The following is a 24,521-nucleotide window of genomic DNA, read 5'->3' on the forward strand; positions in this document are numbered from 1 at the left end:
TAGGTGCTATGAGCACACACTGATGGAACAACACAAAATATCTTACAATCTAGTAAAGGAAATAAGATATACTGGCATATAGATGATTTTATTTAATATATGATTTATTAAGTGCCTGTAATGTTCCAGGAGCTGTTCAAGGTGCTGGGGATACTGGAGTGAAAAGAAATGTATTCTACTAGGAGAGAAAGACAATAAACAAGTAAACCCCAGACAATGTGTGATAAAGAAGAATAAAACAAAGGAAGAGGATAAGGAGTAAAGAGGTAATAGTGGTTATTCTCAGGGCTATTTTTGATAGAGTAGTGAGGGAAATCAGCTCTAAGAAAGTAACATTTGATCAGAGACCTCAGTGACATGAAGGTGTAAGCCACAGGAAGAACATTCCCGGTAACAGAAACGCAGAGTGTAACGGCCCTGAGGTGGAATGAGCTTGGTGTGTTTGAGGAACGTTAAGAAGGTTAGAGTGTAAAAGACACAGGAATGGTAGGAGATAAAGTGAGAAAGATCAGCATTGCCATATCACATAGGAACTTGCAGGCCACACTAAGGAGGTAGTGGGCTGGAGATAGGAAGACTAAATTGGAGGCTGCTGCAGTGGTCCAATTGAGTTTAAATATAAAACCTATATAGGTAGAAATGACATTACATGGCATAGGCAACTAATGGAATTGTGGAAGAAAAGTGCAAAATCAAGGGCAGTGTCAACATTTGAGTCTAGGTGACAAGAAAATATGGTACCAGGAGGAGGAGTTTGGAAGAATATTGGTTTAATTTTGGACATATTAGTGTTTCATATGTTAAAGGGGATATTTTTGAGATTTTGCCACAGAAGCGAATGTTGAATGGAGTATAGAGCAGGTCATAAGCATCAATGGGTACAAACTTGACAGGCAGCACCAAAGTGGAGACTGTGGAGTGTAGCAGTAATGGGAAAGATGGAATAGAGAGTTTTTGATTGTACATTTAGTGAGATATATATTAGTTCCCAATATTTAGAGAGAGTGTAGAATTTTCTTTTTCAATCTCTCAGGCTTTCTGAATTTCTCTCATTTCTTCTCTATTTTTAATTTCTTAATTTTTAAATTTTTAATTATGTATTTTTTTAGAGGCTTTTGTTACTTTTTTTTTTTTTTTTTTTGGCCATGCTGCACAGCTTGTGGGATCTTCGTTCCCTGACCAGGGATTGAACCCGCGCCCTTGGCAGTGAAAGGGCATAGTCCTGGACCACCAGGGAATTCCCCTCTTCTCTATTTTTAAATTTCTATCACAATCTCTCTCATTCTACTATTAGCATTAAGGAGTTTGCTAAAGACCTTGATGTTAGGTTTGGGAAGGTGAGGGTTATGAGGAAGATAGATTAAGGGAAGAGAATCTGTAGTTTGGTGTCTCCGGTTCATAGTGGTCAGGATGTTTCCTAGAGGGGCTGATAGGGAGAGTGACAAGTAAATTGGGTCCCTCTCTAGATTAAGGAATGCTTGTACTCTAGTTCCTTCCATCTCCCCCTGCTTTCCTCACTGTTTACCCAACCATATCCTGCTGTGTGTTAATCCTCATCTCTATGTTTTTTTGTCTTGTCTCATTATAAGGATTCATCAAACGCGAGGAAAAAGCCTTTGGAAACCGGGCACCGTTGTTCCAGCTCCTCTTCCCTCCCTGTCATCCATGACCCTCCTGTGTTTCTCCTTGGTCCCCAACTCTACCCATCCCAACCACAGTTCCTGTCCCCAGATGTCTTGATGCCCAGCGTGGCAGGGGAGCCCCATAGACCCCCAGGTAACTCTCCCCCCTATCTACTATTATGTGCTGGAATGTGGTACATTTCCAGGGACTTGGAAGAATCAAATCAGTACACCTGTTGGGGGGTGGGGGAAGAGGGGTCACAGGTGGGGTTGTAAAGGGATATGAATTACTGCTTTAAAGATGAAGCATTGATCTAGATGAATTATGACTGAATCATTTCTTGGGCAACATGGTCTAGACCAGAGCTCCCAGAATCTAACTACCCATGAAAATGAATTGCTTCAGTCATGATAGGATATGCTTTTAAGTGACCAAGGGGAGTTAATACCCAGTCTTTAGGATCCCCCAAAACAGGAAGTGTCATCTCTATCAGCTAGTTTTCTCTCCTTCTATCCCGAGTCTCAGTTGAGCGATGGTCTAGGACAGCGGTCCCCAACCTTTTTGGCACCAGGGACCAGTTTTGTGGAAGACAATCTTTCCACAGATGGGAGGGGTGGGGGGGATGGTTTGGGGATGATTCAAGCGCATTACATTTATTGTGCATTTTACCTGAATTACTATTACATTGTAATATATAATGAAATAATTATACAACTCGCCATAATGCTGACAGGAGGCAGAGCTCCAGCGGTAATGCGAGTGATGGGGAGTGGCTATAAATACTGATGAAGCTTCGCTTGCTCTCCTGCTGCTCACCTCCTGCTGTGTGGCCTGGTTTGTAACAGGCCATGGACCGATAGTGGACCATGGCTCAGGGGTTGGGGACCCCTGATCTAGGAGGACGAGGAGTGAATGGGAGACTTGGAAAGATCCTTGGAATATCCATGCCATGTATAGAGACCCAGACAATCCTGGGGAAGGTGGACAGTATCCTTTGGGCTTTCTTTGACCCTCCACAGCTAGATTTGTTCCTTTTCCTCCTTATGGGCCGAATCTACAATTTAAGGCAGTGATTCTCAACGGGAAAGGGGAGGTGCTACTGGCATCTTGTGGGTAGAGGGGCCAGGGATGCTGCTAAACATCCAGCAATGCACAAGCAGTTTCCTTGCACACTCCATCCCACCCCCAAAACAAAGAATTGTCAGCCCAACATATCAGTAGTGCCGAGGCTGAGAAACCCGTCTGTGGATATGTAAATCCCCAGGGCAAGGGATGGTTGTCATTCTTAGAACAGAAGATAGAGTAGTATTGTTGATATTTGTGTCCAAATTTTAGGGAGCTTTGGATATGCAGGCCTTCTGGATAAATGGACTGCATGTTACTCAGTGGAACAGCCAGCTAGCCAGCCTCCTTTGACAGTTATTAGGGGCATCTGATTAGTCAGGCAGCATTTGTTGCAACTTGTTCTGCACCAAATGCTACAGTGAATACAGGGGAGAAAGAAGGCAGCTCTCTGCTCTCAAAGAGCTCAGAGTTTCAATAGTCAGATATACATATGTGTAAGTATAGTACAGGTGTTGATGGAATTTTAAAATAAAGAATGAAAAATATTGTTTAGAAGTGATTTTTGGAAAATTAGTTATTTTGTTTCTTTTAAGTAAAGGGGAATCAATGTATAGAAAAGGCATTCCACATTATGTATGTGGGAGTGGTGCAAACAAAAGCAGAGATCTTGGAGAATGAGCAAGAATGTAAGCAGACACAGCTTAATTTCAGTGAGGGTACCATGTTAAGAAAAACTGAGTGATGCTTTGGAGTGGTGGCTCTAAGGAGTAAAGTTGTCACAGTGAGAACATACATTTGCAGTATTAGAGAGCCATTTGTGTGTGACTGTGTGTGTGTGTGTGTGTGTGTGTGTGTCTGTCTGTCTGTCTGTCTGTCTGTCTTTTGGAGGAAGGATTATAGTGCAGTGAGATAGAAGTATGGCAACCTCCAGGAGACTGTTTCATTTGCACAGGTTGGAGGTAAGAGACTTGATTTTAATGTTTATTAAGAATTTTTAAAAATGAGATTAAAAGCAAAGCTAGGTTCCTTCTTTTCCTTACGTGTATGTTCTTGGAGAGGTGGGGAGTTGGAAGGAACAGCCAGAAATGGTCCTCTGGAAAGGAGAATGGTTTTACTGAAGATGCTCAATCGTTGGGTTTCTTTTCTCTTCCCAGGAACTTCGAGGAGTGTCCAGCAGTTTCTGGCTATGTGTGACAGGGGTGAAACTTCCGAAGCGGTCCAGCACACAGGAAGGACTTTGAACTACCGGAGTCTCCCCCATCGTTCCAGAACAGACGCCTCCCAGGGAGAATGGTCAGAGACCAACCAGCATATTGGCACCAGATTCCTGACTACTCCAGGGTGCAAGCCTCAGCTAACCCACACTGCCACACTACCAGAGAGACACCAGGGCCTTCAGGTTCCTCATGCACAGCCCTGGGAGGATCTTTTCCATTCACCCTCCCACCCTCCCATTGTTTACCCTGTGTCCCTACCGTCAAGCAGTCTTTGTGTACCCCTGAGGTCAGCTTGGAATTCAGGTCCTGTTCCAGGGTTTCGAGCCCCTGGTCCTCGAAGAGTGGATATGCCTCCAGATGATGACTGGAGGCAAAGCAGTTATACCCTGCAATCTGGGCACAGGAGGACAGGGAGAGAGGAGTTTCTGTTTGTTCTAGCGGATGCCCCTGGAAGAGAGCAGATCAGGGCTAGAGCCCTGCAGCACAGCAGGTGGTAAAGGTCACCCCTTTCCTCTCCTGGAGCCACAGCTTTCTCTGTTAAACTGTACTGCAGCAGAGTTGGTACCCTGAATCCGTGCTGGGGCTGTGCTAGTCTCATCTCAACATAGAGTTGGCACCTTCTCCTAGGGGTGCCAGGAACTGCTAAAGAGACCTGGCTCTTTGAGAGGGAATATTTGAAATTCCAATTTCCATTCACCTAGCAAAAGGAAGCAGCTGCTGTTTAGGGTTTTATTTGACCCACCTTAAAGATGAATCCATATTACTCTGGACACTAGCCATTCCTTAGAATCTTAGGGTCACCATTTTATTCCTGAATACTCTATGCCCCCACCTCCACCTGAGCCCTCGTATTCTGTTCCCTATTATATTACCAACTTGTTTGTTTTATCCACCTGTCCCTATTACCTGACCTTCTGTCTTCCCAATCCCCCATCCTTGGAGGGACATGTAGCCCTGTAGTCTTGGTCTTGACCACATCATTCAGGCTAACCCACCTGCCCAGATTGTCCCTCTGCCCTCAGACTTTTGGCCTAGAATGCGAGGCTGCCAACATAACAATTGCTCGTCTGAACGGTTGGAGTCAGGCACACTAACATACCCTCCTGTCCTCAGCAGCAGAGCCATTACTGCCACTCGCTCAGTCGCCATTGTAAACCCTGAGAGTCAGCTGAACTATTTTAGGGTCAAACATACTGTTTTTGTAAAGTATTTTTCATTAATAAATCTATAAGATAGTTCTATTTAATTCCTTGTCACTTAATTGTCTATTTAATCCCTTTTGTATACTCTTGCTGTTTTGTACTGGGGTGGGGAAGCCTGGAGAAGCAAGAAATACCAATTCCCAGTGGCCTGGGGCTCTGTATATGGCTTTTGACTGAGTGAAAGTGAGGAGCCAAAGAGGAATTGAAGGATAGTTGAAGGGTATATATTCAAGGTAGGAATCAATGGGTCCTAATATGGAGTGACTTTCCTTGTTATTATTGCCACTAGTATATTTTCTATCCCTTTCCTGCCAAGAGGCACTCAACACATTACACACTTTCTCCTTCCCTCGTTAGGGAGATTTTCTGGGGATTCAAACTCCTCTTACAAACTCACTCCTGGTCTAGGTACTCTTGGTGCCCTCCCTCTACAAGTTTGTGATGTGCCTCGTATCCCTTCCTTGCTCTCTTCCCATGGCTGCCCCTCCCCTTCCCCTGTGGAATTATTGCACTTCCATGCCAGAAAGATCCATTTTCACCCCTGCCTCACTCCCAAATTCACCTCCCTCTAAAAACTATTCTGTGAGTTCCCTTTGCAAAGAATACTCACTGGGCATTTCTCTTCTCTTTTACCCCAGCTCTCACAATCACTGAGATTGACGAAATGAAGAGGTAGAAAGGTGCTCTTTGAGACCTTTGAACAACTGCTTATCTAATTATCACCATCTATTATGAACAGATTCTGAGCACATGTAGTATTGAGCAGGAGGATGGGCAGGCATTTCTCACCCTATGCTACTTGAATCCTATGCCATCAAGATATATAGATCTTAGTGGATATGCTGGTCTCTGTTCATGATCCATTACCTCTCCTGGTGTCATACACACACTCTTCTTCTAATAATTATTGATTGAACAGTTTTTTTTTAATTAATTATTTTTGGCTGCACTGCGTCTTCGTTGCTGCGCACGGTCTTACTCTAGTTGCGGCGAGCGGGGGGCTACTCTTCGTTGTGGTGCGCGGGCTTCTCATTGCAGTGGCTTCTCTTGTTGTGGAGCACAGGCTCTAAGTGCGTGGGCTTCAGTAGTTGTGGCTCACAGGCTCTAGAGTGCAGGCTCAGTAGTTGCGGCACGCGGGCTTAGTTGCTCCACAGCACGTGGGATCTTCCCGGACCAAGGCTCGAACCCATGTCCCCTGCATTGGCAGGCAGATTCTTAACCATTGTGCCACCAGGGAAGTCCCGAACAGTCACTTCTTGTACCACTACTCCGTTCCCCATGAATGTCCGTCTCTATAAAGTTTCCATAGAAAACCTGGGCCCACATTTCTGTATATGCAGAGAAATACCCTGTGAGGTATTTCTTATGAGGAACTAATTTCCAATTCCCTACTTACTCCTCTGCCTTCGGAATCTCTGTTTTCTGAATGAATCAAGAGGGAGGCTGTGTCCTTTTCAGGTGAATTCTGTACTCTTTGAACATCTCTTGGTGTCATCCCTTCCTTTCCTCTTACCTGTTTTGATTCTTAACCCTTGGAGCCTAGTCTGCTCTACCTGCATTGTTACTCTGTGCCTCCAGACTCTTGACAGTTCCAGGCTCTAAACACAAGGGTCAGTCAGATTCTCTCTCAGACTCCATTCTGAACTGTTGCTTTGCTCTAGAATCTAGAATGCTTCCTCTATTTCTCCTGTCAGTTACCAAGCAAAGTACCCGGATTTGGTAGTCAAATTGTTATATATTTTTTCTCTATTAGTAGGAGATTCTTAGGTTTGATCAAGTCTCCCCATCTTACTGGGAGCTCCATAAAAGCCGGTGTCGTGTTCCCTAGCACTCATTCACCGCAGCAACTAGATGCAGACAGCCATCTCTTCTCATTCTCTTTTGTTTTTGCCTGCCCAGAATTTTCACCTGATCCCTTGGCTCGTCCCGTTTCTCTCCTAGCCTTAGTAATTTTGCCCAAGTCCCTAGAGCCTGCTCCGCCCCCGCCCCCGCACGCGCGGTGCATGCCGGTCTTAGCCCCTCTGTAGGGAAAGAGGGTCCGCCATGTTCCCCGGCGGCGCCGCCGCTTGGCTCTGGTAGCCGCCGCCCCCGCCCCCAACCCCGCCCGGGCCAGCGCCTAGCCGAGCCCCGGGCCCAGCATGGCCGCCCCGGAGCCGGCCCGGGCTGCACCGCCCCCACCCCCGCCCCCGCCGCCTCCTCCCGGGGCTGACCGAGTCGTCAAAGGTGAGAGGTGGACGAAGCCCTGAGGGCCTGGCCTGAGGAGGTAGTTGTGTGAGGGCGGGCGGGAGACCGTCCCCTCCGGAGCGGGCCCGGAAGGGCGGGCGAATGACTGGCTGCCTCCCTTGGGGAGTGGCCCCTGGGCGGGCCCCTGCTGGGCTGGGCTGAGTCGGTGGCGGCGGCTCCGAGGTGTCTCGCTTGCCTTCAGGCCGTGGCGGGGGTTTCGCTCTCGGGGTCTCCTATCCGAAGGGGTGAGGCTACTAGTCTCAGTGAGCCCCTTTCTTTTCCTGCCCGGTCTGTCAGAAGCGGCCCAGAGGCCGCGATTAGCTTCCTGCACCGCGACAGCTGCACGCCTGGCTTGCCGGGGCGGACCGAGGGGCTCGGAGACCTTCAGCCACGCGGGGCCGGGCGATGAGCAGTCAGAAATCACCTCGGCTTTGGCCCACGTCTGCTCCCCAGTGACAGCCGTCTGCCCTATTCGCGCCTAGTTAGCGCCAGCCGCAGGGGTTCGCGCTCGGCCCTCAGGTGTCACCCCGCGCGGAAATTGGGGGAACTGTATGGGATCGGACAAGGGTGAAGGGACGAGCCAGAATTTGGGGGCCCCGGCTTTAAGTGCAGAATAGATGGAAAAAAGACAGCATAAAAGAGAAAAAAGCTTCAGGGATAGGAAGCATTTACGTAGAAAACCGTCACCACTCTTTGGTCAAAGGCCAAGAGGGGTTAGCCCTCCTTTGCAGGCAGACACCCACACACTCCCCCTAGAAGAAAAAATTAAATATTTCTCAGCTAGTGCAGAATTTATGGTTGTTTAACGACCATAGGTCAGCAGATTAATTTAAAATAGAGAAATTGAGGGCTAATTTAGAGTTGCTTAAGATTTCCACGCTCTCTGGGAGAGCCCATCAACTTCAAGGACTGCTGCGGAGGTGAAAAGCACAATTTGAAATGCTTTTTCTTTATCCTGTAGCTTGGTCAATAAATTGAAATCATTTTAGAATAAAGGTTTCCTTATTGTATCACATTTACTTTTGAAAGATAGATACTTCTTTTATTTATTTATTTCATTCAGCTTCTTAAGTATGCTGGCACAATGTAAACACTGTTAGCCCAGTTTTGGAAATCTGACTAGACATGTTTCCATTAAAATATTTAAAAACAAGAAAAACTTTTCCTTTGTGTTTTTTTAATTTTAATTTGTCAATTCGAGTCTCCTTTAATAATAACACTAATTTGTATCTAGGCTATGTAGATAATTTAAAAAACAATAGTATATCTGTTCAGGCCAGTTATTGGAATGAACTTAAAAAAGAGTTTATGGAATCCTTGTCCTGAGAAATCTTTTAAAAAAGAGAAAGAAAAAAGATTGGTAGTTCAGGCATTCATCCTATCGTGAAATCCTGAAGTTCTGTGGGGGTGGGAATAGGAGACATGGGCTGCCTGTTAATTTGCTGACAGTATACTTGTGCTGTTTGTTAATTTCTCTGGGTACTTTTCACCCTACTGTTAGATGGGACAACCAGTCACATTGCTGAACAGTGAGTTTATGCTCTCTTTATGCTTGTGAATCTTCTTGTTTCTTGTCATATATGTGGTAATATTTCCCTTGTACTGCTTTAATACAGTAAAAATAAGATTCCAGACATAAGGCATATTCCTTAGGGGTGAGTTTTGAATGCAAGACACAGTCATGTTTGCAGTTTATTGGTATGAAATAAAAGTCATTTGATTTAGGTAAATAGGAGTTTGTTGGTATAGAAAATTATAGTTTAGTAGAGCTCATGGATATAAGATCTCATGTGCTTCGTAGTATATTCTTCAAGACAACTTTTAATTTTTTCATGGAATTTTTTAGGTAGTTGGAATGACTGATATGGATCACATGCTTTAGATATAGTGTGCAGCAGACTGGTTTGCGCTGCTCATGGAGTCTCTGGCTTCCTTGGAAGTTACTGGGAAACTTACCTTTCGTACAGAAATCTCCTTTTAGATTTCATCTTCAAGCTTTTCTTGTCCTTCTCAGTCAATAATTGTACTCTAATGTTGCATTTGATGACAGAGAACACCAGTTTCCTGAAGATATATGACCACAGTGCTAGTTCAACTTAGGTTTAACTTGTTAAAAATCCAGTTTTCTTTTAAGTCCAGTATGTGCTAGTTTTGCATCAGTACCATTTCATAGTAGTAATGTTATGGAGACCATCATTGACGTTGAATACAAGTAGTCTTTTACTCCCTGAAACTTTTCCTTGTTGTCTCTAAATTTTATACTCTTATACTTCTAGTCAGGAGGCCTATATTTTATGGTCACATAGGTTTTGAAGGGGAAATAGGTCTTTCTGTGTTTAATATCAAATGCCTGAAATTCACATCATGTGAAGTTTGAGATCTTGGAATACTATAGGTGATTCATGTATAAATTATCTATTCACTGAAATTATTAGTGGTAATTCCATATCCCTGATTATGGGTGATTAGGTTTCCTGGTTAGTTAAAGACGTTCAGTTCTGAGCCTGCTCCAGCTGCTGGCTCTGGTCAAATTCTGTTTGAAAGTTGGTGTAGCCCAAGTGGTTTAGGTGAGATAGTATGCCCTCTTGACAATCTTCTGTTAAGCATTTTTCTATCTTTAGCTAAGATAGGAAGTTGAAAATAAGAAAATAGAAACAAACTAGGAAAAACAGCTAATTGTATTGGCGTGAATGCCTTATTGCCACATCAGCAAAATTGGTGTGTGTAATTTAAGTATAAAACCCTGAATTTATGTATATTGCTCTCCCTCCTCGCCCGGAAATTTGCTTGACCTGAATTGTTCAGGTACTTCCTTTTCTTTCCAGATACTTTTAAAATGTACTTTTTGCTGGGTAGATGGGGTCCCAGATTTGTAAAACTAGATTATCCCTTGAGATTATTAAATCTATTACTTCTGATACAAAAATCCACCTTTATCGCTTAGAATGCATTGTCTATATTGTGTATATGTTCATTTTAGCACCCACAATGTGACTCTCTTTTGCATTCAACATGTTTTCTTTATTTCATAGGTTATATTATCCTTATCTCTTAAATTATCAGACTTTCACGTTGAACCAAAATACTAAAGAGTGTGTGTTGTTAGTTTTTTAGCTATTATATATCTGATGGGCAGCCTTATGATTCATTTAGGTTCTCTTGCCAGCTGCCCTGCTTATAAATCTGAGGCTAACGTGTTTTCCAGTACCTTAGCTTTGTTAGGATTGCTTATTTTCATTACAGATTTTTAGATGACCCACATAGGTCTTGGGGTCACATAACTACTTCAGTGTTTTTTACTAGTTCTATTTCATTATATTTTAAAGCAACTTGAATTTTAATTTTTGTTTACAAAAGCTATTTTGTGGACTTACCTATCTAAAAAAAATAACTCTTGAAAATGATTTTTCTTTTTCTTTCCACCTTCGTTAAACTGTTTAGCATACTAAAATAAATCTTCAGTGCCATGTGTCCTAGAGAAAGCAGAGGAACAGAGAATATTGTGTGTGTATGTGTGTGTGTGTGTGTATGTGTGTGTGTGTGTGAGAGAGAGAGAGAGAGAGAGGGAGAGCGCGTGCGTGAGAAGGAAAGAGAACACTGGCAACAAGTCATCTTAGAAGGAAAATGCCAAGGAGGAAATACAGCTGCTCAGTAGTGAAGCAAAAGCTTTAGGTTTGGAATTATTGAATGAATTGGCACGAGTTATAAGGAAAAGTTTGGTGAAAGAATTTTGATTTATTAGATGAGGTGTGTTTTAGTGCCAATCATATGACTTCATTTCATTGTAAAAATGTTTGTTTATACACAGAGGTGAAATAAGCTAAAGCTAATTGGCATCCTTGTATGGTATGTAAAATTTATTTTGGAAATTCAAAGTAATCAAATAGCAAATATTTATTTAATGCCTGCTGTATAGCTAAAAACTGTAGGGAAACAACAGAAGTGTGAAAGATAAAATACAGTCTTGGTCCTTGGGGAAATAAGTACTCATGAAAAGTTAATCATTTATGTCATAAGGCTGGGTGTGATTAATAATTGCCAGATAAGTGGTAGACCCAGCAAGCTGAGTTCAAAGGAGGTAGTGATCACTCTGGACTGGAGTGGTGTAGCAAGGGTTTGTATAGGAGGAAAGAGGCCTTGAAGGATGGGTAAGATTCAAATAAGCAAAAGATTGGGACCATTTATTTGTGCAACATTTATCGAGTATGTGCTTTGTACCAGACATAATACTAGGCATTAGGGATACAGAATTGAATTAAGTAAGATAGATTCTCTTGGAGGCAGTCTGGTGGGGGAGACATTATTGCAAATAAATAATATAATGAATTAGGTACAAAGTGCTGTTGGAGCTGTAAAAAAGGAATTAACTGTCTTAATTGGAGGGAAACTTTACTGAAAGGATTATGTTTTGAGGGGAGCCTTAAAGGATGAGTAGAATTTCTCCAGATATAAGGTAGGGCTGGGATAGAGAAAATATTTTCTGGTAGAGAAAACAGCAGCAGAAAGGCATGGAGTTTGAAAAAAGCTTGAAATGTGTGACAGTATTGTGTAAAGTTCTTGACAAGCAGGAGATGAAGTTGGAAAGGATTTTTTGTACACCAAGTTGAGGATCTGAAACTTAAGCTAAGCAGTATAGCCTCTGGATGATTAAGAACACTGGATGATTAAGCCTCTGGAGTCAGACTGCCTGGGTTTGAACCTAGTTCTACTTTAACCTTTTCACTGAGGACAAGATACTTAATATCACCAACCCTCAATTTTCTCATCTGCAAAATAGAGTTAATAACATGGGATTTTTGAAGGATTAATAGAGACAATTCATGTAAAATTTGTACCACAGTGCCTGGCCTGACACATGGTAAGTACTCAACTAATGGTAGCCATCACCATTATTATTATTGAAGATTTTAAAGTAAAGGAATGACCCAGTATTTTGGTTTTTGAAAGCTAACGTGATATTGTGTAGAATGAAATATTAAAATGGGAGAGGCTTAAATCAGGATGTCAGAAGATTAATGGAGTAGTCCAAGTGCAGAATGACCACAGCATGAATTAAGAGAAAGAGGAAAACCAGATATGACACAAATTCTGAGTAATATTAGAAAGTAGATATATTGGATCAGTGACTGGGTGTGGGAATGAAACAGGTGGAAGAGCAAACCTTTTTGAGAAAACAGTAATCAGACTAATTTTGCTTTAGTGATTGTTTGAGCATTGGCAGAAGAGATTGGAGTGACATGGAAGATACTGGGAATGGTTAAGAAAGACTTTGAAAATAAATTTCAGGCTTTTGTTCCCGTTATTCTTTAGTCCTTAAGAAACCACCCCAAATTTTTGGGTAGATTTATCTACCTATGCTTTGTACAAAAAAGGGGAGGAAAAGTAGAGATTTTAGTTAGAGTTTTCTCGTACACAAAGTAATAAGAACTTGAACTAACATTGCAGCAATGGAGGTGTTTAAAAAAAAAAGAGAGAATTTGAAGAATCAGTAGGACCTGGAGTCCAGAAAGAGAACAATTACACCAAAATTTTAAGTCAGAGTAACAGAGAATGATGATACCATAACAAAAATAAGCCAGGAAGGGGAACCAGTTTTTGAGGGAAGGTTATTGTGTTCAAAGAACCACCACAAATTAAAAGGAATCCAAGGGATACCTGGAAATTTTGAAGACAGTGTTATAGGATCTGCTGAATCTTTCTTTAGAGCATGCTTCTACCCGTGGCATCTGAATGGGTTATAACGTTCTTGGTGAAGAGGAGAGTTTTGATGACTCTTTTAGTCAGAAGAGCATTGTCACTGTGTTGATATAAGACAGATAGTACTGGAGTAGCATTCTGAAGGACTCAGCTTCAATCATGGCTCTACCCCTTACTAGTTGAAACACCTTGAGAGAGCCATTAACTTATCTGAACCTGTTATCCTATTTGTGCAATTGAGATAAAACTTGCCCTACTGAACTCACAAGATGTCTCTGAGAATCATAGCGTTATGTATGTGAAAGCAGTTTGTAAACTGTAAATAAAGCACTATAAATATATTGTCATTGCTACATAAATTAGTGTAAGATAAGTAATTTAGAAACTGTAACTAATGTATCATTAATTCAGTAGACATTAGTATTCATGTTCTAATCACTAGGTATGTAGAGATGAAAGACAGCTCCCTTGCCTTCAAGGAGCTCATAAGCTTGAGGGGGAGACAAGATATTTACAGTACAATTGATAAGTGCCATGATGTAGGTGTGCATCATATGCTTTGCTATGGGACCACAAGGAGGGGGCACCATTAACCTAGCCTGGGAACAAGAAATGTTTTCAAGAATTAGAACACTGAAATGAGGTTTAAGGACAAGGAGAAGTTAGACAAAGGGTGGGAATAGTGTACCCCCAAGTAATAGGGCGTGCAAAGTACGGAGATATTTTTAAAGTGATGTAACTTTAAAAATGAAGATTAAATATCTGAAGTATAGGATGTGTCTGGAATATGAGTTAGTGGCAAAAGATGAGGGCTGGAGATGTAGGGAAGGGTTAGATTACAAGGGATCTCATATGGTATGTTAAGAGACACAATTTGGATTTTATATGATGAAGCCAATCTTGAAACAGGAGGATGTTGAGATTAGAATTTTAAAAAGTATTCTGAGTTATTGCGAAGCATGGGCAAATTAGCAATTTTAGAAAAAATAAAAAAGTCCTTATTCAGTGTCTCAGGACCAAAGGGACAAAACCAGATCAGAGAATTATTTAGGACCTATTGGCCATGTTAGGGTGAGGAAGAAAAAGACTTCTAGGATAATTTCCAGATGAGTAGCTATATTGGTGATAGTTTAGAGGGAAAGTTCATACATTAAGTTTTGGACATATTAAGTTTAAGATACTTATGGAACATTCAAATGAAAATATTTGATAGTTCAATAAGGACTTGGAGTTTAGGGGCAGGGTCTGGACTGAATAATCTATTTGGGAGTCCACAAAATAAAGATTTTAGTGAATCCATAGTTATGAATGAGAGGAGTGTGATATGAGGGTCAAGGACAGAATCCTAGGTCACACTGTCCTAGGACCAGAAAAAGGACTAGAAGTTCATGAAATAGGCTGATCAGGTATGACCAGAGAATTAAGAGAAAAACCAGGTGAGTGAGTTCAAGAACCCAAGAGAGGAGAGAGGTATAAGGTGAAGGAATAGAGCAGAAGCCAGATAAATGTAGATTGAGGAAAGTAGACAAAAAAGTGATTAAAATGAAGCTATACCCTGTAGATTACTCTTTCAAGAAGCTTAGTTGTAAAATAAGGGATATATATGGTAGAAACAGGGATGAGGAGTAAGGGAGAATTACTTGTTGGGGTTGTTTGTAAGATCATAGAGACTTTAGTACAGTCTCCCCTCGGTATCTGTGGGGATTTGGTTCCAGGATACCCCTCCCCATTCCAAAATCCGTGGATGCTCAAGTCCCTTATGTAAAATGTTTTAGTATTTGCATATAACCTACCTATAGCCTCACATTTACTTTAAATCATCTCTAAATTACTTATAATACCTAATACAATGTAAATGCTATGCGAATAGTTGCCAGAGAGGCAAATTCAAGTTTTGCTTTTTGGAACTTTCTGGAACTTTATTTTTAAAATATTTTCTATCCGTGGTTGGTTGAATCTGCACAGGCAAGCCTGTGGTTGTGGAGGGCTGGCTGTATGTTTATCTGCTCAAAGGGAAGAACCAATGGAGAGTCAGAGGCAGAAGAAACAGAATAGGGGCATGGGTGGGTGGGAAGGGTGAACTGAAGTGAAGAGGTTGGGGGAGTGGGATTCAGAGCACAGTAGAATGTTTAGTATTGGATGGACGGAATACCTCTTCCTTGATAGGAAGAAATGTAAAGTGGATACTGGCATAGATGTGGATGGAGAGGGACAGAAAAGTTGACATTTGGTCTGAAGGTCTTAATTTTCTCTGAAAAAGATGCAAGTTGACTACTGAGTAAGAGAGAAATTAAGTGTAGGGTTCAAGGAAGAGGTGATCATTTGAAATCTCCACTGAGGAGAATGGGAGAGAGCACAGACTAGAACGTTTAATAGGATTGATGGCAAGTGCTAGTGACCAACTAAGTTGGAGACCATGAATTTGTAGTAGCACTGAGCTGTTTTGATGATTTTATACTTAGCATCCAAGTTTAGAAACTAACTCATCCAAGAATTGGAGTTTTGTAAGTAGGGTAGAAGGACAAAAGGACTTTAAACAATTCAGGATGTTGTTTAAAAAGTGGGTGGGTGATGGAATAGCTTCAAAATTGCAGCAAGCAAAGGTATCCAGAAGGGGGTTGATTAGGAGAGGCTGTCCACGTTCTTGCTATAATTGGAGAACAGATGAAGAAAAGGGAGTGAAACTGAAAGGATTAGAGATTTTGGTCATGGAGTAAGAGATTGGAATTCAGGATTTCAGAGCTGGAGCAGAAATTATGGCTAAGGCTAGGGGAGTTGAAGTAGAATGGAGCTCAAACCTCTCAGTTCTTGGGTTTACGTAGGTCATCCACATGGACATTGATGATGGTGGTGCTTAGAGTGGGGAAGGCTTTCGAACCAGGAAACTGAGTTTCATGTGAGAGATGACCAGAAATTTAGTAGATGGCTGGGACAAGAATAAACTAGCCAGAAGTCATGAACCTCAAAGCAGGAAGCATTTTCTTCTTCACAGGAGTGATGATGTTGGAAGTGGTAGTGGGGAGCTGAAAGAAGACTGTAGCCTTTTCTGCTCAAATAGTGGAGTGTGGAAAAATGAGCATCGTCAACTTTGAAAAAAGTGTTTCAGAAGTGTTGTCCTTCAGGCGGACTAAGATATAATTGAGCTAGAGAGATGAAGACAGCATTTTGTGAAGAGCTAAAATGTGTGTGTGTGCGCGCACCCATGCATGTGCACACAGGAAAGAAGGGTGGATTTTTATTTTTTTATTTTTTAGTGGGAATTCTGCAGGCCTCAATGAAGAGGATTGGGAGGGAGGAGAACAGCCTGAGGATGGCATGGTGTGAACAAAAGAAATACAGAGAAAAAAATCAGGAGGAACTTTATTTTGGACAGTTGCCAGTAATGGCAATGGTGAGAAGCACAGACATCTGAATGATACTTTGGAGTAGTTTTCAGGTGGCACAGGCTGCACCCCAGTTGGTGTTGGAGGCCTCACGGGGCTAATAGTTTGCAGCCTTTGCTTAGAGTTGGGCAACAGGATTAGTTAAGTCCCAGGATTCCTTACCCATTAGTAGGAAAAGTAAGATCTCTGCTCTTCCCCCATCCTTGATCAGTCTGTGTCCCTGGTTTATTTTTTCAACTTCCTACATTAAATTTTTTGAAGCCTTGTCTATCAGCCACCATATATTAAATCTGAATTAAAATACCTTGTGAAGGTTATTGATTACTATACAGATATGACCTTCATGCCAAAATTTGTGTTAAAGGAAATTTTCCAACAGAACAGTTTGGTTAAAGTGAATATTACCAAATCAAGTTTTCTAGTGTTGGAAACTTGGTGATTTTATGATTTTATAGCTCTTTAGGTTGTTCAAGCTAATCCTCCATTTTAGCCATTTCAGTTATTGACGATTCACATTATATTTACATACATGTATGTACTGGTTTTTCCCTATCTCAAACATAGAAGAGTTGGAAAAATAGTCTGAAAATAAGGAGAAAAAAAAATATAGGATGAAAACCCTAGAAAAACAGGAATAGTTGGCTGAAGATGAATTAGAAATGTAAAAAACCATTTAAAACCTGAACTTAGATGGAAATGCTTTAAAGTACCTTAGGAGTTGATGGTAGTAGTTGAGAATATTAATTTTTTTTTAAATAAATTTATTTATTTATTTTTGGCTGTGTTGGGTCTTCGTTGCTGTGTGCGGGCTTTCTCTAGTTGCAGTGAGCAGGGGCTACTGTTCGTTGTGGTGCGCAGGCTTCTCACTGTCGTGGCTTCTCTTGTTGCGGAGCACGGGCTCTAGGTGCGCAGGCTTCAGTAGTTGTGGCACGTGGGCTCAGTAGTTGTGGCTCGCGGGCTCTAGAGCGCAGGCTCAGTACTTGTGGCGCACGGGCTTAGTTGCTCCGTGGCATGTGGGATCTTCCCAGGCCAGGGCTCGAACCCGTGTCCCTTGCATTGGCAGGCGGATTCTTAACCACTGCGCCACCAGGGAAGCCCCGAGAATATTAATTTTTGATGAAAAAAATTTAACCCTCTATTGACCAACAGGGTCAGTAATTAATTTCCTATTAGGCCAAATTCTGTTTGGTCAGTTTTCTTTTGCTTAGTTAGATCACCTGCTATGGCTCCTTTCTCCAACTGCCAAAGAGCACAATGCCTTTTTTGCCTCTATTTTCTTATTTACTGATATATTAAAACATTCTTTTGAAACTCTCTATTCTCCACTATCAGTGTTGTGTTGTTAGAACAACAGTTTTTCATCTACTTTTACCTATGGTGGCATTTCTTCACCCTTCAACCTGTACCCATTCCTTAAAAAGTATCCCAACTGGTGTTGAAATTTAAAAGGATGCCTTGAATTGAAAAAGAAGTGGAAAACATAGGTCTGGAGGCAGTTTATACTTTTTTTTCCCAGATGAATAAAGACATTCTGACTCTTGGTTAAAGAGGAGCAGTAGCTCAGTGTGACTTGGAGTGGGGCATTCGCAATGTGCATGAAAACATGCAGTACCACAGGCGACTGGCTGAGTGGGGCAGAGAGGGAGATTGTCTCCCAGATGGGTTTTTAGGAAGTTCTGTATTTTGAACAGAATTCATCTGTTAGTGGACTTATGTTGTTGATTATTAGGAAGTATGCATAATCTAGAATGCAACATTTTAAACAGTATCTTTTATTCTAAGTAGAGGAAAAATTCTCTTGGCCTGATGAGAAAAATATGATCCCATCTTGATCTCAGAAATTTGTATTTAAGAGATATTTAAACTTTTCATTTTCATGATGTCCCAAAAGTAACTTTTATTTAGTAATTGTTAAATTTTGTAGTTTATAAACAATTGGTTTACTGTTAGGGGCAAATTTGGTTATAGCATATAGTATAATGGTTTGTTTAATCTTTGGTTGGAGAAGAGCATACGTTAAGAAAGGTTTTTATTTTATTGGAATCTGACATACTATATTTGGGGGAACAAAATGTCTTTTAATGTCTTACTCTAGATGCAGTAAAAAGTAATGGGAATAGATGTGTTCTAAAAGGGGGGGGGAAGCAAGTTCAAGTTTTGTTTTACTAAGTATCAAAAAAGATGAAAGCAAGAGGGATTGATGATTTCAAAGTCTTTTAGAAATGGTTGCTATCCCTCTGCCTTAGTTCTTATCGCACTTATAAGAACTGAGTTCTTGGGCTTCCCTGGTGGCGCAGTGGTTGAGAATCTGCCTGCCAATGCAGGGGACACGGGTTCGAGCCCTGGTCTGGGAAGATCCCACATGCCGCGGAGCGACTAGGCCCGTGAGCCACAGTTGCTGAGCCTGCGCGTCTGGAGCCTGTGCTCCGCAACGGGAGAGGCCGCGATAGTGAGAGGCCCGCGCACTGCGATGAAGAGTGGCCCCCACTTGCCGCAACTAGAGAAAGCCCTCGCACAGTAAACGAAAACCCAACACAGCCATAAATAAATAAATAAATAATTCCCATTTTAAAAAAAAAATTGTTTAAAAAAAATTGTTAAAAAAAAAAAAAAAAGAACTGAGTTCTTCCTAAATTTTTTTCCTCCTATGAGAATGTGGTTATTTACTCTTCTTAGGTAATTGATGTAATTCTAACCCAGCCCCCTGTTTTTTTAAGTTGAACTGTGAAGAAACAGTTGGTCCTATACTTTTCCAGTCTTCTGCATAATAATTGATGATCACAGTGATGGCCCTGAAACATCAAGAAAATACTATGTACTGTATGCCCAAATATAAAGTGACATTTTTCTTTAAAAATTTTATTTTAGAAAAGAGAGATCTGCCTTACATTTGAGTCTATAGGTAGACTAAATTCTTACTATAAATTTCTCTCTTTTTAAAAAAATATATTTATTTATTTATTTATTTATTTGGCCGAGTTGGGTCTTTGTTGCTGGGCGCGGTCTTTCTCTAGTTGCAGCGAGTGGGGGGCTACTCTTTGTTACGGTGCGCGGGCTTCTTGTTGCGGAGCACGGACTCTAGGCGTGTGGGCTTCAGTGGTTGTGGCTCGCAGGCTCTAGAGCGCAGGCTCAGTAGTTGTGGCTCACAGGCTTAGCTGCTCCGCGGCATGTGGGATCTTCCCGGACCAGGGCTCGAACCCGTGTCCCCTGCATTGGCAGGGAGATTCTTAACCACTGCGCCATCAGGGAAGCCCTCTTGCTTTCTTTATTTTGAAAAACAAAGTACTGTTTGGTAAAGGGCCTAAAACTACTTCAATCCAAGCTGGTTTTGAATGCATAAAGAGGTCATTTGTTGGATTCAGTAAAAAAGGAATAAAAAATTTTAACAGATATGTAGTAACTTTTCCTAGGTATATGACCTCAAAATTGTGGTAGATACCACTGAAAACGGACCTTCACATTTTCCATTCCATTTAACAAATATCAGTTTAAAATCAACATTTTAAATTTCATTTAAACAGGAGCAAAGTATTTTCAATTATAGTGAAGACAAAAATCATTGTACTATTTTTTGTTGAAAATTCCCAGTATATGAAGAAGATAATAATGTTTAAAGACATTATAACTTTGACCTAAAACCTTGCTAATGTGTTTGAAAAGAGAATGGTAATACAGTCATGAGAAATGAATCACAGGCATGAGAGAAAAGTATTGATTTTAACATTATGAGTAAGAATAAGTGACTGGATTATTCAATGACAATGGATTTAGAGCTTTAGGTTGGAATCAGTTTGTCTTTTGTTTTTTCATCTGGCGTTTCTTATTATGATTAAATTCTCATGAATAGAAAAAAGCAAATATCAGTTTAAAACAATACAGTTGGTAATTACTTGTGGAAATCGTAAATATATGCTACAGGAGTAAAAAGGCCAACTATTTCAGTAGTTAGACAAATGGAAATTGTGGCTTAGGATAAATTTGCAGTGATAGCATTGAATATGTATTTTAAAAGTACTGTATCTCAAACAACTTAAATGGGAGTGAGGATGATTTGCTTTTGAAAAGTATGTTAGATGACTCAAAAAATGAATCCAGTGATAAGGAATACACTGATGTCAAAAATGTGTGTAAAGATTTTGAATGAAAGTATTTTATGAAACATGAAGGTAAGAGAAAAAGCAGTATTTCAAAATTATCGTGATTTATTAATGTTATTTTAAATCTATATGTGCATCTGAATTAATTTAAATTCCATCAATAAGCATTTGGCTGTTTTAATCTATATCCCTAGAAGTTTCTATTCAAGTTGGCCAGCAGGCATTGTTTTATATATTTTTAATAGGAAGTTGGTAGATCACCTTATATTTGGGATTTCTTTCTATTCATGCTTATGTGGTATTAAGTTATATTTATTGTACTTCATTTAAGATGAAGAGTGTATGTTTTGAGAATTCTACCAAAAAATGTTTTAGCTTAAAGAAGAAAGCTTTAGTTATCCTGAAAGAACTTTTAATTTTGTGAGACAGTTTATTTCTCTAATAATTCTTCTGTTATTATATATAGATTATTAAAAAGGAAGTATAGTTTGATTACTCTTTTTTTTAAAAAGCTTTTAAAAAATTAATACCCCATCCAGTAAATGAAGAAGCAAAACAAAAACTTCAGCTTTTCAGTTTTTACTCTTATTTACCTAGATCCATTGATTAGTTTGTATGTTAATATATTAATAGTGATTTATTTTTTATTAATTAAAAAAAATTGCAGCTGTCCCTTTCCCCCCAACGCATCGCTTGACATCTGAAGAAGTTTTTGATATGGATGGGATACCCAGGGTTGATGTTTTGAAGAACCACTTAGTAAAAGAAGGTCGGGTAGATGAAGAAATTGCACTTAGAATTATCAATGAGGGTGCTGCCATTCTTCGGAGAGAGAAAACCATGATAGAAGTAGAGGCTCCAATTACAGGTACACTTATTTATGTTTTGGATATTATTTTTTACTGCACCATTATTTACTTACCTAAATATAAAGCTGTTTCTTCTTCATTCATATTGTATACTAAATTAATATTACATGGACATTATCTTGAATTTCCAGATTATTTTCTTTTTAAAGTTTTTGCCTGTTTTCAATGAATAAACATGATCCTAAAAAATCTGAGTGCAGAAGTTAGTCTAATATGCTTTTGTGAAGGTTTCATTAGTTGTGTTGGCCATCATTGAATTTGATTCAACAAATACTTATTTACTTTGTTTTCAGTCATTAGGGGCAAATACCTCAGTGCTGTATCAGATACCAAAAGTGATCATTTAGAAGTCAACAGAAAGTATGGAGTTAGAATGGAGATTTTACTGCCACCATTATAATTTTGTCATCCTAAGACATGCATGCTTGGCTTCCTAAAGAGGAGCTTTATAAAGTTAGATGAAAATTTTGTCACTGACTACAAATTTCATTACTTTTGTTATATCTTGTTCTAGATCTTGAGCACATGAACACTTGTGTACACATCATCCCTATCATGACTCTTCATAGATTACTTCCTTCTTAAACCTTTCTTGATAGAATTTTACACTATCTCTTATGTAAAATAAATTAGAATTTAAGTAAAATTTGTTATTTCAGAGTTTTTTTTTCATATCTAATAATCTTCTTGTTTCAGTGTGTGGTGACATCCATGGCCAATTTTTTGATCTGATGAAACTTTTTGAAGTAGGAGGATCACCTGCTAATACACGATACCTTTTTCTTGGTGATTATGTGGACAGAGGTTATTTTAGTATAGAGGTAATAATCATATACTGTCATTTGATTTGCTTTTAAGTGTTATCACAGATGATTTCCATTAATTCCTAATAAAATAAGTTCCTTAAATTACCTGTATTGGGTTCTTTTTAATACCTCTGCATATTCTAAAGTTTTTAGTAAAGCTACTATTTATTCCTCTTCTGTCTTTCAAACTATTCTTTTAATTTTCTTTGTGCTACTCTTAATGTAATTATAATTGCCATTTTTCCCAGTGGAAATTGTGAGCAAACTAAGGGGTCTTTATTGCCCTGTTATCTAGTGGCCCTAAGGAGGTAATGCTGTTTATCTCTCTTGCCCCTAAAGTTATTCACCCATGCAAAAAAAGATTAATTGTATTTTTTCCGATTAAATAAAATATATTACAGTGCTTTTATTGCTTAAACTCTAGTACTTCTTTCCCTCCTTCCATAGCAATTAAAACCCAAGTATATCATATAGAATCTTTATGCGTTCTGAAAGTATTTGTTTTAAAAAACTTGAGACATTAAAATGACCTGTTGATTATCACTTAACAGTAGATGGTTCTTTTTGCTCCTTTTACTTTTCTAATTATATAAATTAAAATAAGATATAAATATAGAACAATTTGTATTTTCTAATATATGCATCTCTTTCTTTCCTTTTTTGAAATGAAAATGGAACCCTATTATAAGGTTCTGTAACTTCCTTTTTTCATAAATCCCTATGCTGTGATGTCATTCCAGGTAAATAATTATAAATTTACAGCATCATTTTTAATAGCTGCATTGTATTCCATTGACTAAACAAATCACAGTCAATTTAATCAACTTCTTGTTGTTAGGCATATGAGGTGTTCCCAGTTTTTTGCCATTATAAGTGATGCTTCTGTGAGCCATATTATTTATACAGCTTTATATACTTGCCCAATTATTTCTACAGGACAGATTCTTACAGGTAAAATTGTTGGGTAGAAGCTCTACAAATAGATAAGTGTGTTAGCATTAATGTGTTTCAGGCATATTCTAAGCACTTAATACACATTGATTAATCTTTACAACAAAGTTATGAGGTAAGTACTATTATTTTATCCATTTTATAGAGGAGTCTGAGGCTTGGAGAGGTTAAATAACTTGCCCAAGGTCATATTGTTAGTAAGTGGTGGAGCTAGGCAGTTTGACTCAGCCTGTGCTCTTAACCATCTCCCCCACTAGATACTGAAGCTTTACCTGGTGAATTTCCATGCCGATTACTGTTGTTTAATTCTCCTCCAGTGTTTTCAACCTCCTTTCTGAGGTATGCTAGGATCCTTAGTGGGGAAGAGAGCTCAGGGCTCTGTCCACCCAAATTCCCTTGGGAATTTTATTATCCTTAGTTCCTCTTTCCATTCATAGTTTCATCATCAGCCTCCTCAAACTTCCCTGGAGCCTTCAAGAAAACTAGAAAATTGCCCTCCTTAATAAAAAGATTGGGGGCTTTTTTTTTTTTAATTCTATTCTGATTGGGGGCTTTGACAAAAACAATAAAATAAAAAATTTTAGGAAGCTTAGTTGGTACCTGAGCGTGTTGGTATGTATGTCTTTGTATTAGAGGGTTTAGTAGCTGACTCTTTTAATATATTTTATTGTTATAAAAGGAAAATAATAAAGAATCAGAATAAGGAAAAAGGACAGGTGTTTAATAAGTATTTCCCCAGTTTAATTATTTTTTTCTTGTGAATAAAATGAAGATGTGAATAGTTACACATTTCATATACCTTAACTTGTTTAAAATAAAGTTTGTGGGAATTCCCTGGTAGTCCAGTGGTTAGGACTCTGCACTTTCACTGCCAAGGGCTTGGGCTCTATCCCTGGTTAGGGAAATAAGATTCCGTAAGCAGCGCGGCCAAAAAAATAAATAAATGAAGTTTGTTTTTTCTTTTTGTATATGATTATGTAAACCAAGCTTATTTACATATGAAATAGTCTTTCCTTTTTTTTTTTAACCAAATAAGTAAAATGTGAGTCTGTTTCTTTTTTAATTTTTTTTTAATTTTATTTTTTTAACATTTTTTTTTAGTTTATTAATTAATTTATTTATTTTTGGCTGTGTTGGGTCTTCGTTTCTGTGCGAGGGTTTTCTCTAGTTGCAGAGAGTGGGGGCCCCTCTTCATTGCGGTGCGCGGGCCTCTCACTGTCGCGGCCTCTCTTGTTGCGGAGCACAGGCTCCAGACGCGCAGGCTCAGTAGTTGTGGCTCACGGGCCCAGTTGCTCCGCGGCATGTGGGATCTTCCCAGACCAGGGCTCGAACCCGTGTCCCCTGCACTGGCAGGCGGATTCTCAACCACTGCGCCACCAGGGAAGCCC

The 24,521-nt window shown here is 39.8% G+C and overlaps 2 protein-coding genes across 31 annotated transcripts in view; both read left to right on the forward strand.

The window, feature by feature from the left end:
* USP54 (ubiquitin specific peptidase 54) overlaps nt 1-5,151 on the forward strand; it is a 148,722-nt gene extending 143,571 nt beyond the window's left edge. For 20 of the 22 annotated variants that reach the window (XM_007166601.2, XM_057530548.1, XM_057530547.1 and 17 more), the window contains 2 exons: nt 1,590-1,776; nt 3,843-5,151. In XM_007166601.2, the coding sequence (XP_007166663.2) occupies nt 1,590-1,776; nt 3,843-4,402 (747 nt within the window). In that variant the 3' untranslated portion in view covers nt 4,403-5,151. Of the gene's footprint in view, nt 1-129; nt 267-1,589; nt 1,777-3,842 lie in introns of those variants that run through there. The other 2 variants (XR_009005607.1, XR_009005606.1) reach the window with 2 other exon arrangements.
* A 2,009-nt stretch (nt 5,152-7,160) lies between these two features.
* The window catches only part of PPP3CB (protein phosphatase 3 catalytic subunit beta), a 47,764-nt gene continuing 30,403 nt past the window's right edge, over nt 7,161-24,521 (forward strand). For 3 of the 9 annotated variants that reach the window (XM_057530562.1, XM_057530563.1, XM_057530566.1), the window contains exons 1-3: nt 7,167-7,330; nt 21,175-21,375; nt 22,073-22,197. In XM_057530562.1, the coding sequence (XP_057386545.1) occupies nt 7,246-7,330; nt 21,175-21,375; nt 22,073-22,197 (411 nt within the window). In that variant the 5' untranslated portion in view covers nt 7,167-7,245. Of the gene's footprint in view, nt 7,331-8,843; nt 8,860-21,174; nt 21,376-22,072; nt 22,198-24,521 lie in introns of those variants that run through there. The other 6 variants (XM_057530567.1, XM_057530564.1, XM_007166599.2 and 3 more) reach the window with 6 other exon arrangements.

Source organism: Balaenoptera acutorostrata, chromosome 16, assembly GCF_949987535.1.
Source record: "Balaenoptera acutorostrata chromosome 16, mBalAcu1.1, whole genome shotgun sequence".
Classification (NCBI taxonomy): Eukaryota; Metazoa; Chordata; class Mammalia; order Artiodactyla; family Balaenopteridae; genus Balaenoptera; species Balaenoptera acutorostrata.